A 14,517-nucleotide genomic window follows, 5' to 3' on the forward strand; every position below is an offset into this window, starting at 1 on the left:
TTTGTCAATGCTGTGAGAGCCCTGTCCCTGCTGGCCCCCACCCTGCAGGGCTGTGTGAATGGCAGCATCCCCTCCACTCTCAAGCCTAGAGCACTGTGTGGGAAGACCAAGGGCTGGCAGTCACACAGTTCCCCCCAAACCCAGGTCCCATAGTTGGCAGAACCTGTCCTCTACCCCTGGTCATAGGCCAGGTTGTGAAGGTGGTGACTGTGTTCTGGCCGTATGTGACTTGTGGGCAGCGATGGGCCAGTGTCAGAGAAGGGATGGCCTGGACAACCCAAAGGGAAAATCCTGGGGTCAGACTTTCGGCTCTGCCCACCCGTCACTTGGGCCCAGCCCAGTGCTGAGGAGCAGAAGGGGAGAAAGAGTCAGCACCCAGTGGTGAAGGAGGCATAAATCATTCTGGAGCTCCATCCTCATCTGTAACACAGGACTGTTATCCACTGGGGGCCTCAGTCCCCTGAGCTGTGGCCACCATCCTTCTCTAAGCCCCTTCCCTGCTCCCAGTTGCAGCCCAGGGCCTCTCTGCCCGTCCCCCGCTGTGGGAGCCTGGGTAGAGGGCCAAGGCTCAACCTGCGCTGTAGAGGTTTGAGCATGGCTAATCCTGTCTCGGGACCCCCCTGCAAGCCCAGACCTTCACCAGGAATGTGAGCTCATCATTGCGAACATGAAAGCACTTGGGGTCTCAGTACACCTTGGTCCCATCTTACAGAGATGGGAGACTGAGGCTTTATCTAGAAGCCCTGGCCCTTCCCTACTATCACTGGTCACCTCTGTGCCTGGGCATGCTGGCAGCCCAGCAGGTGCCCGCAGACCCAAGGTATGAGCAGGCCACCCCCAACAGAAGCAGACCCTGGCAGGTGCAGGTGACAGCAACCTCACCTCTCCTTCCCAGGTTCCAAACCCTGATTGAACACCAAGACTCAGTTTAAAGAAAAAATAATTATTTATTTGCAATATAAACAAAGTCCCGTTGCTGGTTCGGGATATATGTGTATGTGTGTGTATATATATATACTTATATATACATATATATATATATATACATATATGTATATATATGTATATATATATATATATGTGTATGTGTGTAGGGTCACAAATTTTCCTTCATAAGATCATAAAGCAAAACTGGCCACCCTCTAGCATACCCTCATTTACATAAATCTGATGCATCTTTCTGGGTTTTCTTTTTAAAAATAGAGAGACAGAGAGAGAGAGAACCATGTACAGCATGGTAGCTTTTTGTCAATTTCTCAACTGTGGCAAGATTTTAATCTGCTGCCCTAAAGAATCCCTGAAAACCACCCCCCGTGAGGTAAGATGTGGTGGGGGCGGAGTTTCCGTGGCCTCACTCACATGCTAAATGCGGGCTCCATCAGGGACCCAGGCCCAGCAGCTACCCGCTCCCGGGACGACTGATGAGAACTAAGACTAGAGAAGAAACAAAAACTGGAGAATAACGGAATCCGTGGCTTTGTGCTGTGGGTGCTGGGTGGGGGATAAACGCTCACATACCTCCCACTGGTCCATCTTTGCCCCACTTGCCCCTGCCCCAGGACTGAAATGGGTGCACGTTTCCTGCTAGCAGAAGGCATAGGCAAGATGTGACCAAGGCAGGTTTCCATGGGACAGGGAATTGTAAGTGGCAGCTGGACTAAAGCAAGAGCCAGGGTAAGAGAAAGAACTTGGAAGAGAGGGCTGGGCCCAATCACCTAAGTGTTCCCCAGCCGTTAGGCTTCCACTCCCAGCCACCGGGCAAGAGAATGAGACAGAAGTAGTAGGTAAGTTTACAAAAGGGACCTCTGAGGGGCTGAGCCCAGAGGGCTAATGCTACTGCCTGGCAGTCCCTTGTGGTCCCACCTCCAAAAGGACATGGCAGAGCCCCCATCTTCTGCCTTGGAGAGGCCTACAGGACCACCAGAAGGGCGGATGGGAAGATGGACACTGCAAAGACCACCAGTGCAGCCCACCAAGCACAACTTGCACCAAGTCAGGCTGGGCCATGGGTGGGAGATGGCACAACTGAGGGGCTCTATGCCTGGAGAGCAGCAAGCCACCCCCTTCAAGAAGGGCTTGCCGGAGAAATGGAGGATTCACACATGTGCAAAATGCATTTGGTCAAGATCAACATAGGGTTTGTGTTTTCCGTTAAGAACAAAAAACACACTGATAGTTGCTGTTTTGAAATAGGAAGAAAAACGAAAATGAGAACACTTCTCTCTCTCTCTTGCAGGACAAAGAAAGGGATGAAATACTGGTTTATACAATCCACTGTTGCATGTAGCCTGAAAATAACACTTTTTGTTAAAAGAAGAAAAATCAAGAAGAGCTTGAACACTCTCAGAGCTCCATGGAGCTTGGATTTACCTGCCAAAAGTAAAAAGTAAACTCAGGTCCGTGGATGTCTTTAAAAATAGCCAGATTGGCCAGGCTATCAGCAGAATGCAGAGGCGAGGCTCGATGGCCCCCAGCCATGTATCTGAGAGCTGAGGCCTCTCCAGCAAGTCCTGCCGAGGGCGGCCTCGCCTGTGGGCTCTGCCCCAACAGGGTGGCAAGGGAGCTCAACCACTGCTCAGCCTGGGCCTCTGGAGACAGGCGAAGTCTGTGGGTTCTTCAGGCCAGGGTCAGCAGGCTTGGGGCACCCACCAGGCTGTGTAGAAGGCTGGGCGGGTCCTGATGCCACGCCTACCTGTGCGCCTGGCCTCACGTGGACTCGAGCGTGTTGAGTGGGAACAGGTTGTGATTGGTGGGCGTGGAGAAGTAGAGCTGCTCACTGGGCGCATGGTTGTCACATGGGCTGCTCAGCCCCAGCGTCCGCTCAAAGTCCAGCAGCTGCCCCATGAAATTGAAGTTAGGAGAGATGTTGGACTTTTTCCTCTTGACAAAGTCGTAGGCATCATTGAGTGACAGGTTCATCTTCTGCATCAGGTAGGCCACAGTGACTGTCACTGAGCGGCTGATACCTGCCAGACAGTGCACCAGGACACCACACTTCTTAGAGCGGGCTTCGTCTGAAATACACAGGGCACAGGTCAGGGAGGTGGCATCTCCAAAGAGCCTCCAAACAGGTTGGCCCCCTCCAACAAAGGGGCCTGGCAGGTGGGCTGGGGCACAAAGAGCATCCTGGTGGCTGGCTAATACTGCCTGACTCTTGAGGGACCCGGTCAAGCCCAGCATGAGAGGCAGCAATGTGGGGCTGTGGAAAGGTCTCTGCCATGCCTCAGTGTCCTCATCTACACCTTGCCTGAGCCTATTCACCCTCACTGCTCGCCTAAGAACCTGAGCCAAGTGAGGGGGTCAACAAGCTGTTATCGTTGTGATCACTGTTAGTCAGCTTGCCACAGATGACACAGGACACGAGGTGTCAACTGCATCTGCACCATGGCCAGTAAACCCTCATGGGAACACATGCAGAGACAAAGTGGCAAGCACCCCAGGCTGTGACTGGTCCTCCGGGCGCAGCTCCCATGGTTTACTCCTAGAGTATCCTGGGAAACAGACCCGAGGGAGGTTGCTCAGAAAGAAGTGGGCAGCCTGGCCCTGCACTAGACATGTGCTCTGCTCAGCCAGTCCCCGAGGCCTTAGCTCCAGCTCTGCAACACCCAGGGACAAGGTAATAGCCATACCTGAAGTTTCTCAAGTGTGTTTGTCCAAGTGGGAACCCACCTTCCCCACTTGCTAGACTTTCCTCAGCAGGTCCACATGCAGTGACATCTCCCAAGACAGTCAGCTGGATCTGGCCAGTCCACTGTTTTCCCTCCCAGCTTCCCCAAGTGCTGCACTCAGACTCTCAGCCTGACACACAGTGGGAACTCAGTAAATACTGGCTGAGCTACTTAACAACTCAGCTCTGTGACTTGTGTCCTCCCCCGCCCCCCCCCCCCCCCCCCCCCCCGCACCCTGCAGTAGCTGCCTCTCTTTGTGCCATAGCTATGCCAGGGACATGGACTAATGAGGCACTTCCAAGGTTCTTGAGGTCCTCTCTGACTTCAAACCCACTGGAATCCTGCTACACAGTTGGCACTCTTCTACAAAATGACACACAAGTCCATGAGTTGTTCCTTATTGCCTCTAGCCTGACACAACTTCCCCTCCCCATGTCCGCTCATCAGAGGGGATCCAGGCATACAGTAGGTGCTTAATCCACACTCAGGGACTGACAGGGTAGCCCCACAATATTGACACTGGGGACCAGACTAATGGGGTGGAGACAGATGTTGCTCCAGGAGCCTTGTGATCTGACCTTGAGATCTGGTCAAGAGAAGAGTGTAGTGGGGAAAGGCCTCCAGGAGTGACATATTGGGTGTGGGACCTGCTGGTCCCCAACCCCATTCCTGGGTGACCCACAATGAAGCTTTTGCTGCTGGCTTTATTTGGAGCCCTTTCAGGTTGTGGCTTGATCCTGTCCCACTCAGTTCTATGGGATGCCTGGGTCTCAATTCTGTCACTTGTCAAGTAGGGCTCCTCCACCTCTGCATTCTATTCTGTCCTCTCACCCCCCCTCCAGATGGGGAAGAGCCTTCACAAAGGATAAAAGCCAACTCAGCCCTAGGGTCTGTCTCTTTGCTCCCCTTCCTCTCTGGGAGAGCTCCAATGCCAAGGCAGCACCTATAGCCTGTTGGTGTCCCCGAGGCAGGGCTGGAAGCTCCCGGCAGCCCCAGTGGCAGCCCCTCCCGCAAGCCTCAGCTCCCTTCCTTCCTAGGAAGGAAGCCAAGCACCTAGTTTTGGTTCCCAGTAAGCGGATGAGGCGGGGAAGCCTCCACTTCCTGTTATTAAAGCTAGCCCAGCCCAGCTGACACCAAACGCCCTCCACTGGACACAGTCAGCCGCCATCGCCATTGGAAAAGGCTGCCCAGGCCACCCCCACCCTGCCACAGGAGGTTGGGCTGAAACACTAAGGCACCAGGCTCTGAGAGTACAGGGCTTGTATTTATCCTGCAGCCTGGGTGAGACCAAAGGCCAAGGGAGACAACCTGTGGGCTGAAAGCCTCCAGCTGGCCAAGGAGGAAGCAGGAGGGGGAGCCCAAGTCAGCTGAGGCTGGGGATATCAGCCTCTCTCAGGCTTCCCCCACCTTTTCAAAACATCCCCTAGGCTCTCAGCAAACCCCACAGGCTGCTAAGAGCAGTGGGGGTCTCACAGAGACGCTCTGGGGCCCCACATTCCAAAAGCTGCCTGTTTGGGAGAAGTCTCTGGCTCCAGGACTACCTTCCAGCCCTCTCAAGTACACAGTTAAAGCCCAAACGATCTGGAAGTGTGGCTTGAGAAGCAGAGTGCTGGTCTAGCAAGCACATGGCCTTGAGTTCAAACCCCAGTACCACACAAAACAAAACAAAACAAAAAAACTGAATAAAGCCCAAAGAGGGACCATGTCAGCCCCATCCTGGAGAGACACATGTGCTAAGGCGTGACGCAGAGCAAGCGAGACCGGTGGGAGTCTGTGGGCTGTGACACTTCAGCTAGCTAAGCCCGAAACAACGGAAAAGCCAGAAAAAAACATAAGACGGACTACACAGAACCCACGAGGTGCCAACACCTGGGGGAGCACAGGATTTGGGGGATTGCTCAGGCCCCAACACGTAGAGGGGCCTGAGGGACTCAATGAGTCACAGCAGGCAGGGGTACACCCACGAGCACACGCCTGCACATGCAGGGCACACACAAGTCTCGACAGGCCCAGAGGTACCCAGTTGGGCAGGGGTGACACCCAGCATCCTGCACACACCTTGACACACCCACCCATCCACTGTGCATGGCGCAGAGTAACACCTACCAATGAAGCTGATGGCCTCAGGGAAGAACTGGGAGAGGTTCTGGCTCCAGTGGTCAGAGATGGGGATCTGCTTGTAGGTGAACTCGCCGCCATGCTCAAAGGCGTTAGGTAGGTTGGGCGTGACGTTGAGGATGTATTTGATGCCGTACTTGCCGAGCACATCCAGGTTGGTGGAGTCCTTGGCGCAGCCGAGGTAGAGGTAGGGCAGGATCTGGACGGGGAAAGCTGGCTGGCTGGATGGTGCAGGGCTGCCGTCTGATTCGGTGGCACTGCTGGGCAGCTCTCGGTCTGACTCCCCGTCTGAGCAGTCAGAGCTGATGCGTAGGCCACCCAGGCCCAGCACCGAGGTGGGCGGCGAACCACTTGGTGAGGACGAGCTGTCCACGTTGGTCTCGCAATGCTCTGAGTACTCTGTCTGGAACTTGTTGAAACCACCTGAGGCCAGGATGAGACAGGCCTGGGTGAGATGCTGCTGAAAGCCCAAAGGGACCACAGGGGGCCACTGATGGCCAGGGCCCCCCATATCAAGCACCACAACACTAATGGCCAATGTGAGCCACACCAAGCCCATTACACCGCCCCTCTCTTGTGTTCTTTTCATCTAACCTACAGCCACTTGACAGATGAGAAAACTGAGGCTTGAGCTCTGAGCCTTTTCCCATCACACCTCAGGGCCACTGTCCAAATCACCAGCTTCAGGGCATTTGAGGACAGCCCCAGCTCATTCCTCTTCTGCAGCTCCCACGTACACCTAGCATCCATGAGTGCTCAGTAACAGCCAAGGGGAAAAGAAAGCAGACAATCCCACCTCTAGCAAGCACCTGTGGGTTTGAAAACCCTCTTCCTGATGAGATACACAGCCACATCTGGGTCAATTAGAGGCAGGGAGGGCCTGGACCTCTACTGGTTGCCCACTCCCCAAACACAACCCTGGGGAAGGTAGTTAAAGGTATTGACTGGTCCTTTACCCCAGTTGAGGTGGGTTTGTGACTCGGGTCCCAGCTCCATTCTCTGGAGCCCTCCCTTGGAACACAAGGACATGTAGAGATGGCCACCGGGAGAGATGGGGAGCGTCTTGTAGCTAGGCATGGGCCCTGCGCCCGAGGGTGCCGCAGGCCTCCCCTCCCCTCCCGCCTGCCCTGCTTGGCTGCCAGGGAGAGGCCATTTTGGAATGTTAATTGGAAACACCGGGCTGCAGTCACTCGCCGCCCCCCCCTCCCCACCAACCCGCTGCCTCCCTCTTTCACAAACTCTGAGGTAGCAGACTGGGACCTGGGGGGCCTCCGGGACCCTGGGCCAAGCCAATAGACTAAGCCCTGTCCAAGTGCCTCCAAGAGGCAGCAATCAGGAGGGTGGGGGCTATACTGGGATCCTGGACACACCAACCTAAATGGTCTCCATGCACAGGAGGTTGGCCGAGAGAGGTGCCCTCCCTGACCCTGCCCTTCCACGGACATGAATTCCAGGCTAGACTTGGGCCCTGCCGCTTTTGGGGTTCCAGGAGGAGGCCTCTCCCTCCTCAGAGCTCAGTTGGAGCCTATGCCCTGCTGTCGCCCCAAAAGGAAAAAAAAAAGAAAAGAAAAGAAAAAGAAAACCCCAGGCAAGGAAAAGTTTGTTCCACCCACTCGAATCGTGCTAAGAATGGGGCCGCAGAGGGAGCCCCCGCGCCTGCCTAAACCCACACCTTGGGGGGACAGGCTCCCGGGAGGGCGGATACGGGCCAGGGGCGACGTGGCGCCCAGGCTGGCCCAGCGCATGGAGAGGAAACAGCCTGCAGCGGGGGTGTCGGGGAGCGACTGCCAAACCCCAATCCCGTATGGGGTCTAGGTGCTGCCCTCACCTTGGAGGTAGTAGGCCTGGCAGCCGTCGTCGCGCAGCTTCTGCAGGAGCAGGCCGAGCACGGAGGCGGGAGCGCCGGGCTCCGGCTGCCACTCGGCCGTGGCCTCGTCGTAGAGCAGCACGGTGGCCGCCTTGCAGCGCGTGGCGAAGCGCTCCTTGTCGGCGTGGTTGGGGATGATGGAACGGATGGGCAGGTTGCCCTTGCGCAGGCGGCGCAGCATGAGGCCGGGGATGGCCAGGTTGATGGCTGTCTCAATGTGGGACGACTCGAAGAGCTCGTGCGGCCGGCAATCCAGCAGCAGTAGGGACGCGCCGCCGCGCGCCTCCAGCTCCTCCTGCAGCCACTCGGCGCTCTTGCAGGGCATGGCCCCCGCTCCCGTCGCCGCGCTCGTCCCGGTGCCGGTGCCGGACCCAGACCCCGCACCGGGCTCCGACCCCGCCCGGGTGTCCCCAGCTGCCGCCGCCCCCGAAGCCGACATGTGCGCCCGCGCTGGGGGGCCGCGGAGCTGGTTTTTCATTGGGGAGCGCCGGCGGCCCGGGGCCGGGGCCGGGCAGTCCTGCCCTGGGACGGCGCCCGGGCCGCGCGGGCCCCCAGCCGCGTCTCCGGGCGCCCGCCTCCCGCCGAGCTGCGCGCCCGCCGCCCCGGCCTCCCGGCCTGCCGGCCTCAGTCCCGCCCGCCCAGCCCTCCGCGCGCGCCGCGGCCTGACAGCCCCAATTAAACAGCGGCTCCCGCGGCCGCGCGCCCAGGCGTCCTCCGGGGGGCGGGGCCGCGAGGCCGGCGCCCGGGCTTAAAGGAGCCGCGCCCCCGCTGCCCCTCCCCGCGGGGTACGCGGGCGCGCTCTCGGTTCGGTGTTCCCGGAGACCCGCGCCAGGGCCCTACTCCCGCCTCTGCCCTCTGGCTTAGCACAGAACTGGTTTCAACGTGCCTAGGGGGGCCCAGCCAAGAAGACCTACTAGGTCCTCCCTTAGTGCGCTCTCAGCTCCTCTGTACCCTACGGGAAGAGCTTGCCCTGGAGGCGTCCTATGCCTGCCACCCCACCCCACACTTACAGAAGCAGTTTGCCCCAGACTGGGGCGGGGGGGGAGGTCAGACTAAGCTAACCTCCCCTCCTCCCGCCTGTTCATTCTTTCAATCGAGTTCATTCAACAAATGGAAATTGAACGCCTACTACGTGCCAGGCACTGTGTTAAGCGGCCACCGTTTTAGGCGACTGCATCACGGTGACCGCATCGTCCCCTTGACGGCAGGTTCCGAGACCTGAGTTGAAGGGTCTCACCCCAGCAGGCCTGCTGGAAAATCATCACCTAGGAGACTGGCAGGGTAGGATGGCTCAGGGCCGTTGCCGCCCTCCGCAGGCTGAGGTGAATGAATCCTAGAAAGGACCATCCCTGAGAAAGGAGCAGGAGCCCTTTAAGAAAGCTTTACAAGCCTGGTGGTGATCAGCGCCGAGCGAAGCGCCACGTGACTTTTCCACCCGGGCGGGTGGAAGGGGGAGCGCTCTTTATAATCTGCTTTCCTTCTTTTGCCTCTCTCTCTCTCTCTCTCTCTCTCTCTCTCTCTCTCTCTCTCTCCTCTCTCTCTGTCTCTCTCTCAATGCACCAATCAATTTCCGCAGTAGGCGGGCACACTCTGCGCAGATGACCAATCACGACCGAAAAAGAAGGTGGAGGAGGGAGGCGGGGTCCGCTGCCGGTTCCACCCCGCGCGGGAAGTGGGAGGAGTCTCCATGAGAGTGGTGTATAGACTCGCTGGCGGGCGGGGCAAAGGAGGTGAATGGATCTGCAGGTAGGGTTGGAACAAAGCTGCCGAACTTAGGCGGCGCGCGTGCGCAGGCCGTGCTTTCTCTATAGAACCAGGGTGGTCATCCTGGGAGGAAGCCATCTGCCTGGTCTGTTCCTGGCAGGCAGGGTGCCACCAACGTCTTGGGTCGTAACCCTCCCCACCCCGCCCCGGCCGAGGCCAGTCAGCTCTGAACCACCTTGCTCCTACCCCTAGCTGGGGTGGTAGTGGCATCAGGACGGTATAGGGCTTGAGGATAGTGAGGGCCTCTGGAACCCAAAGGATCTTGCAGCTGACCTCTGACTAGAAGGCACAAAAAAGCAGTTCCAGCCGCTCTCTGCCTCCCCCCTCTCCCCGCCTCCCCCCTCTCCCCCTAGTCTTCTTATCCCAGGCAGCAGGACTATGTCCCAAAGTAGCCAGGATCATTCCCACAGTCACTTCCAGAAAGGCCACAGCAGGGCAGCCAGAGATGATCTTGTCAGGGGGGGATCCAATACCCAGAAAGGTGAAGGAGAATCAACCAGGGTTGCCCTGGGGTGGCTGAGCTCTGTAGACAGAGCTTCCAGGGCCTGAGAGGCTAAGACTCATATTCTGTCCTGCCAGTTGCTGATGTGTTGTGTGACCTGAGTATGGTTCTCACATTTTGGCCTCAGTTGCCCCAAGTGTAGGGAGTACTAGTCTGGACAATGTCCAGTCTACAGATCCATCTAGCTGGGAAGACATCCTCTGAGGCTGTCTCCCTGAGAGGCAGTCTGGGTGTTGGGGATCAGGGATGGAGGCGACACTCAATAGAAAGAAGGCCTGAGCAGTCCCCTAGGGGAGGGCAGGCTGCTGATCATGAATCACTCACAGCAGGCATGCCTGGGACTGGAGCAGCCACAGCTACCCTCCTTCCTACATTCCCCTCCTCCATGTGGCAGCACCTCTATTCCACCAGGGGTGCTTAAATACTGGTCAGTGTTCCCCCAGATCCACTGCAGGATGAATTGAGACCCCTTTCTCTAGGAGACAGATTGGGCTTGGTGCCCCTTCCCAGATCAGATCCTGTGCCACTTAGGGATGTCAGGGAGACATCCGTAAGGAATAGATCAGAGTCATGCTGTCCTCAAGTGAGACTGGGCCACATGTCCCACTGAGCTGAGGCAGCCTGCTTCTGAGGGTCTAGTGAGGAATCAGTGAGAGCTCAATTGAAATGGACACCTCCTCTGGGTCCCCCTAATCTCCAATCCCTGTCCTAGAGAGAAGAAAGGGGGCCCCTGCCACCCCTCACATTAGCTTGTGGTTCCTCACTTGTCTCTCTCCCCTGTAGAGTCCTGGGAGCGGGGAGGGAGTGAAGGGGACACATGTCTGCAGGAGATCTGAGGATTCCTAGAACTGAAAAAGCTCCTGGTTGGGTTGGGGGTACACTCAGCAGGGTATGAGAACATGTGGGGAGGTGGTGACAGAGGGAGCAAATGAACAGCAAGAGAACCAGCCTGGCCCTGTGTGGTGCCAGCAGGACCTGGGGCCCCCTCACTCAGGTTGGTGCAAAGGCCCAAAGCCTCTGTTCTGAGTGGAGGCTCTACAGCTGAGGACTTCCCTCAGGGATGCTGGAAGAGGGTACCTGGGAGAGGGTCTTTCTTGGCGGGAACCTTATGCCCTGTATGAGGCCTTGAAATCAAAGACATTCTTTCTGTTGTGGAAGGCAGCCTTTCCTGGCCTTCTGAGTTCTACTCTCCCTCCTACCCTTCCATTACACACACCTGCAGCCCAGAGGAGAGGTGCCCAGCTCGCCAGGGTCCCCCTGAGGGGCAGGGTGAAGGAGTGGATAAAGCCCCCAAAATAGGTCTGGGTCTGTGGTCCCAGGAGGAGGTTTTCAGGGGGATCTGTTTGAGCTCTCTGAGGGCTTTGCCTCTCTCCCACATACCTCCAGCCAAGCCTTTGTACAATCTACTCCACTCCCTCGGCCTGGACATCATTCTCCCAGCAGTCTTTGCCCGCCTTCTGATCCCAGCTCAGATGTCACCCTCTGGGAGGCCTCTCTGATCTTCCAGGCTAGATTAGCTAGCTCCCTTGCCGCATTCTCCCAGGACCCCTGCCCCCATCCTTGCTCATCCACCTTTCATCATCCCCCACCAGACTTCCTCAGTTTGGATGCCCAAACGGTAGGTCTGTATTCTCAAGTACATTCCTCTTCTTCCATCCCTGTCATCCTTAGTCATTCAAAAGTGCTAGGCCAGGACCTACAAGGTACATTTGGATCTGCCTTCCCTGTCTGCACACATCCAACCCAGAACCACACAGAAAAAGGGCCTCCCTGGCCAGGGCAAGGCCTGGCCACCATGGCGGACTGATTCTTGGCCCTTGGCAGTTTCTCTGAGAGGAGTTGAGGGTCTCCAAGATCAGATGTGAACTGATACTCACTGTCCCCCTCCATGTGGCTCAGTAACCCAGGAGCTATGTCATCAAAACAGTTTAAGCATCTTGGAAATAAAACCATGCTGCCCGTGGATTTCTTAGAGATGGGGGCACCATATTTCAAGTGACATATGCTAGAGGTTGGGAGAGGGTCCGTTTCTTGCCCTCCTGATCCTAAGGAAGCTATCAAAAATTTAGGGTGCATTCCTGCTCACTACCAGGAGGGCAGCTTTCTTTTTTGTCATTTATTAGTTGGTTAGTTTTGTTTTGCTAGGTAACCCAGATTGGCCTTCAACTTGAGATCCTCCTGCTTCTGCCTCCCAAGTGTTGGGATTAGAGGCATGTGCCATTACACTGAGCATGGCTTTTTAACGGGGTCTGTAACCCATCTGTGTGAGCAGGGATTTGGGCTGGGATGGGGTCTGCCATGCCTGCTGCTGGTGACTAAGCCCACCTATGCCCAATAAAGCCCTCCCAGGCTGCAGTGGGAAACCTGCTGTTCCCAGACTCATTCTGCTTGCCCTTGAACCTTGGGACAGCTTCTTGCCCAGCCCTTGGTTGGATATCCATCTGGGATGATGTTTAGACGAGTAATGCCTAAACCAGGCCAGGAGTGGGCTGTGAAAGAGCTAGCAACGCTTCTGCCCGTTCCAGAACTGGCTATACCAGTGCATGTGCACGCGCGCACACACACACACAGGCAAGGACATACAACACGGGCCTCAAGACATACGGACCCACCTACATATCCATATATGCCCTCACAGGTACCTAAGGGTACCTGTGCATGCATGCAGAAATATAAAATTGACTTGTGCACACACACTCAGACCCATGTCTGGCACTTGCCATTCCTATCGAAGGGATGCAGCAGAGGGGTTGTCACTGGGCTGGTAACACAGCTCTTCCTCAGTAATCCAGTAAGCCAGTAAACTGGGCTCACTTTGTCCTATTAGCTGTTGCTGGGACCTGTGTGGTTTCCAGTTGTGGATGGAGGATTCCACCCCTGCCTTCCTCCCAGTAGGGGACTGCCAGGCCCTGGTTGACAGAAGTATGGCACAGACCTGGGGTTAGAAATTCATGTTGCCCAGATAAGTGGGGCAGAGCTGGTGCTAGTGTAGGGCCCTGGGGAACAAACAACCCTGACAGGAGAGATAGGACCATGCCTAGGGCAATCAGAGCCCAAGAGGTGGCAGGATGGATGCAAGGGCCTAGGAGGTCTTTGCAGAATCCCCAAGGCTGCTTGGAAAAGGCAAAGGGGAGGGAGAGAGGAGAGCTGGCCTCAGGCCGGCCCGTTGCCCATTCATTCTCAAACACTTGCTGATCCCCTGCTCTGTGCCAGGGAGTGACAGTGAAGTGGGGATCCAGCTGGGATGAGACCAATACAATTCCCCACCTCTCTCAGCTCCCCACTCAGCGGTAACAGAGCAGGCTCTTGGCCAACCTTCTCATGGCCACTCGAGTGTTCTCTCCCAGCCACATGCCCCACCCACAGGGGCCAGCTGAGGATGAAAACAGGAGCCGTTCATCCACCATGGGACACTTCCATTTCTGCCCTTGGCCAACATTACTAATTGATCAGAGCACTTTTTCTTTCTGAGCAATATCATGGCCTTGAAATCTTCCCAAGCAGACACGACCAGGTGAATGTAGTAGGCTATGGAGATAAAACCTATTTGTGGGCTGGCATTGTGACTCAAGCAATAAAGCGCTTGCCTAGCAAGTGTGAGTTCAAACCCCAGTATCACCAAAAACAAACCAAACAAAAACCTATTTGCCATGCTGCCAATTTTCAGCTTAACCAGCTGGTATGACTCTGTCCTTACCCCGAGCCACAGGAAGTTGGCCCTGCCTACCCCAGCAGTGTGGCTCTAACCCTCCTCTGTGGTCCAGCACTTTCCACCCTCTACTGGGACGGGGTGTCACCTCTGTGACTTCCCCGGTGAGGCTCCCTTTCATCACTGGAATTCCAGTGATGGAATCCCACCTCTCACAGGTTACCCAGAGTCCTGAGGCCCCTAGGCCTCCCTGGTGGGCCCACCTTTCCAAGTTCTCCCAGGTGTCCCTAAGAAGGATGGAGGCTGCTGGGCAGGTTTCACACTCTGCTCAGAGCTGGCTCAGGCCTGCAGGAAGGCTACGGCCTGTGTTGCCTTCACTCTGCACCTCTTGCTTTTACATCCTCAGCCCTGCATTAGCCCCAAAGTCCCCAGCCAGGTGAACAGAGCAAAGCTCATCTCACCGTTCTACAGATAGGAAAGCTGAGGTCGAGGAAGGGAAGTGTCTTGCCCAAGGGCCTGGCTGTGGCCCAGCCAGTTACTCACTTACCCACCAGGCATGGGGTGAGTCACGGTGGCCCAGGTGATGGGAAGGAAACACATAAACATGAGCAAGTGGGAAGGGTGGTTCAGGGGGAGGGTGGAGGCCTGCCTGGGGCTGCCAGCTCTGAGTTCCCACACACAGGTCCCCAGAGGCTAAATGACCAGGTGCACACCTGACTGTCTCAAATCATGTTCCCTTTTCGCCTTACATCTGGACTTTGTGTCGGCCCAAAACTTTGACAGATGAGGAATCTATGGCTCACGGTCACAAATCAAGCTGCAGCAAGGGGTTGGGTCCCAGAATGAAAACCCAGAGCCCCTTTCCTTTAGCCTGGGTGTTCTCAGCTAGCTCTGGCCTCCTCCAGCTCTTACCCATCCCTGGGGAGGCCCAGTGCTGACAGGGTCAAGG

The 14,517-nt window shown here is 56.5% G+C and overlaps 1 protein-coding gene across 1 annotated transcript; it reads right to left on the bottom strand.

The window, feature by feature from the left end:
- Positions 1-927: 927 nt before the first annotated feature.
- Dusp7 (dual specificity phosphatase 7) lies at positions 928-8,194 on the bottom strand. The gene is made up of 3 exons (XM_020162158.2): positions 7,615-8,194; positions 5,775-6,209; positions 928-3,014 (listed from the first exon to the last, which is right to left on the bottom strand). Exons 1-3 carry the CDS (start codon positions 8,129-8,131, stop codon positions 2,707-2,709), a joined length of 1,260 nt encoding a protein of 419 aa, XP_020017747.1. The 5' UTR covers positions 8,132-8,194; the 3' UTR covers positions 928-2,706.
- Between the last annotated feature and the right edge of the window lie 6,323 nt (positions 8,195-14,517).

This window comes from Castor canadensis, chromosome 17, assembly GCF_047511655.1.
Source record: "Castor canadensis chromosome 17, mCasCan1.hap1v2, whole genome shotgun sequence".
Taxonomy (NCBI): domain Eukaryota; kingdom Metazoa; phylum Chordata; class Mammalia; order Rodentia; family Castoridae; genus Castor; species Castor canadensis.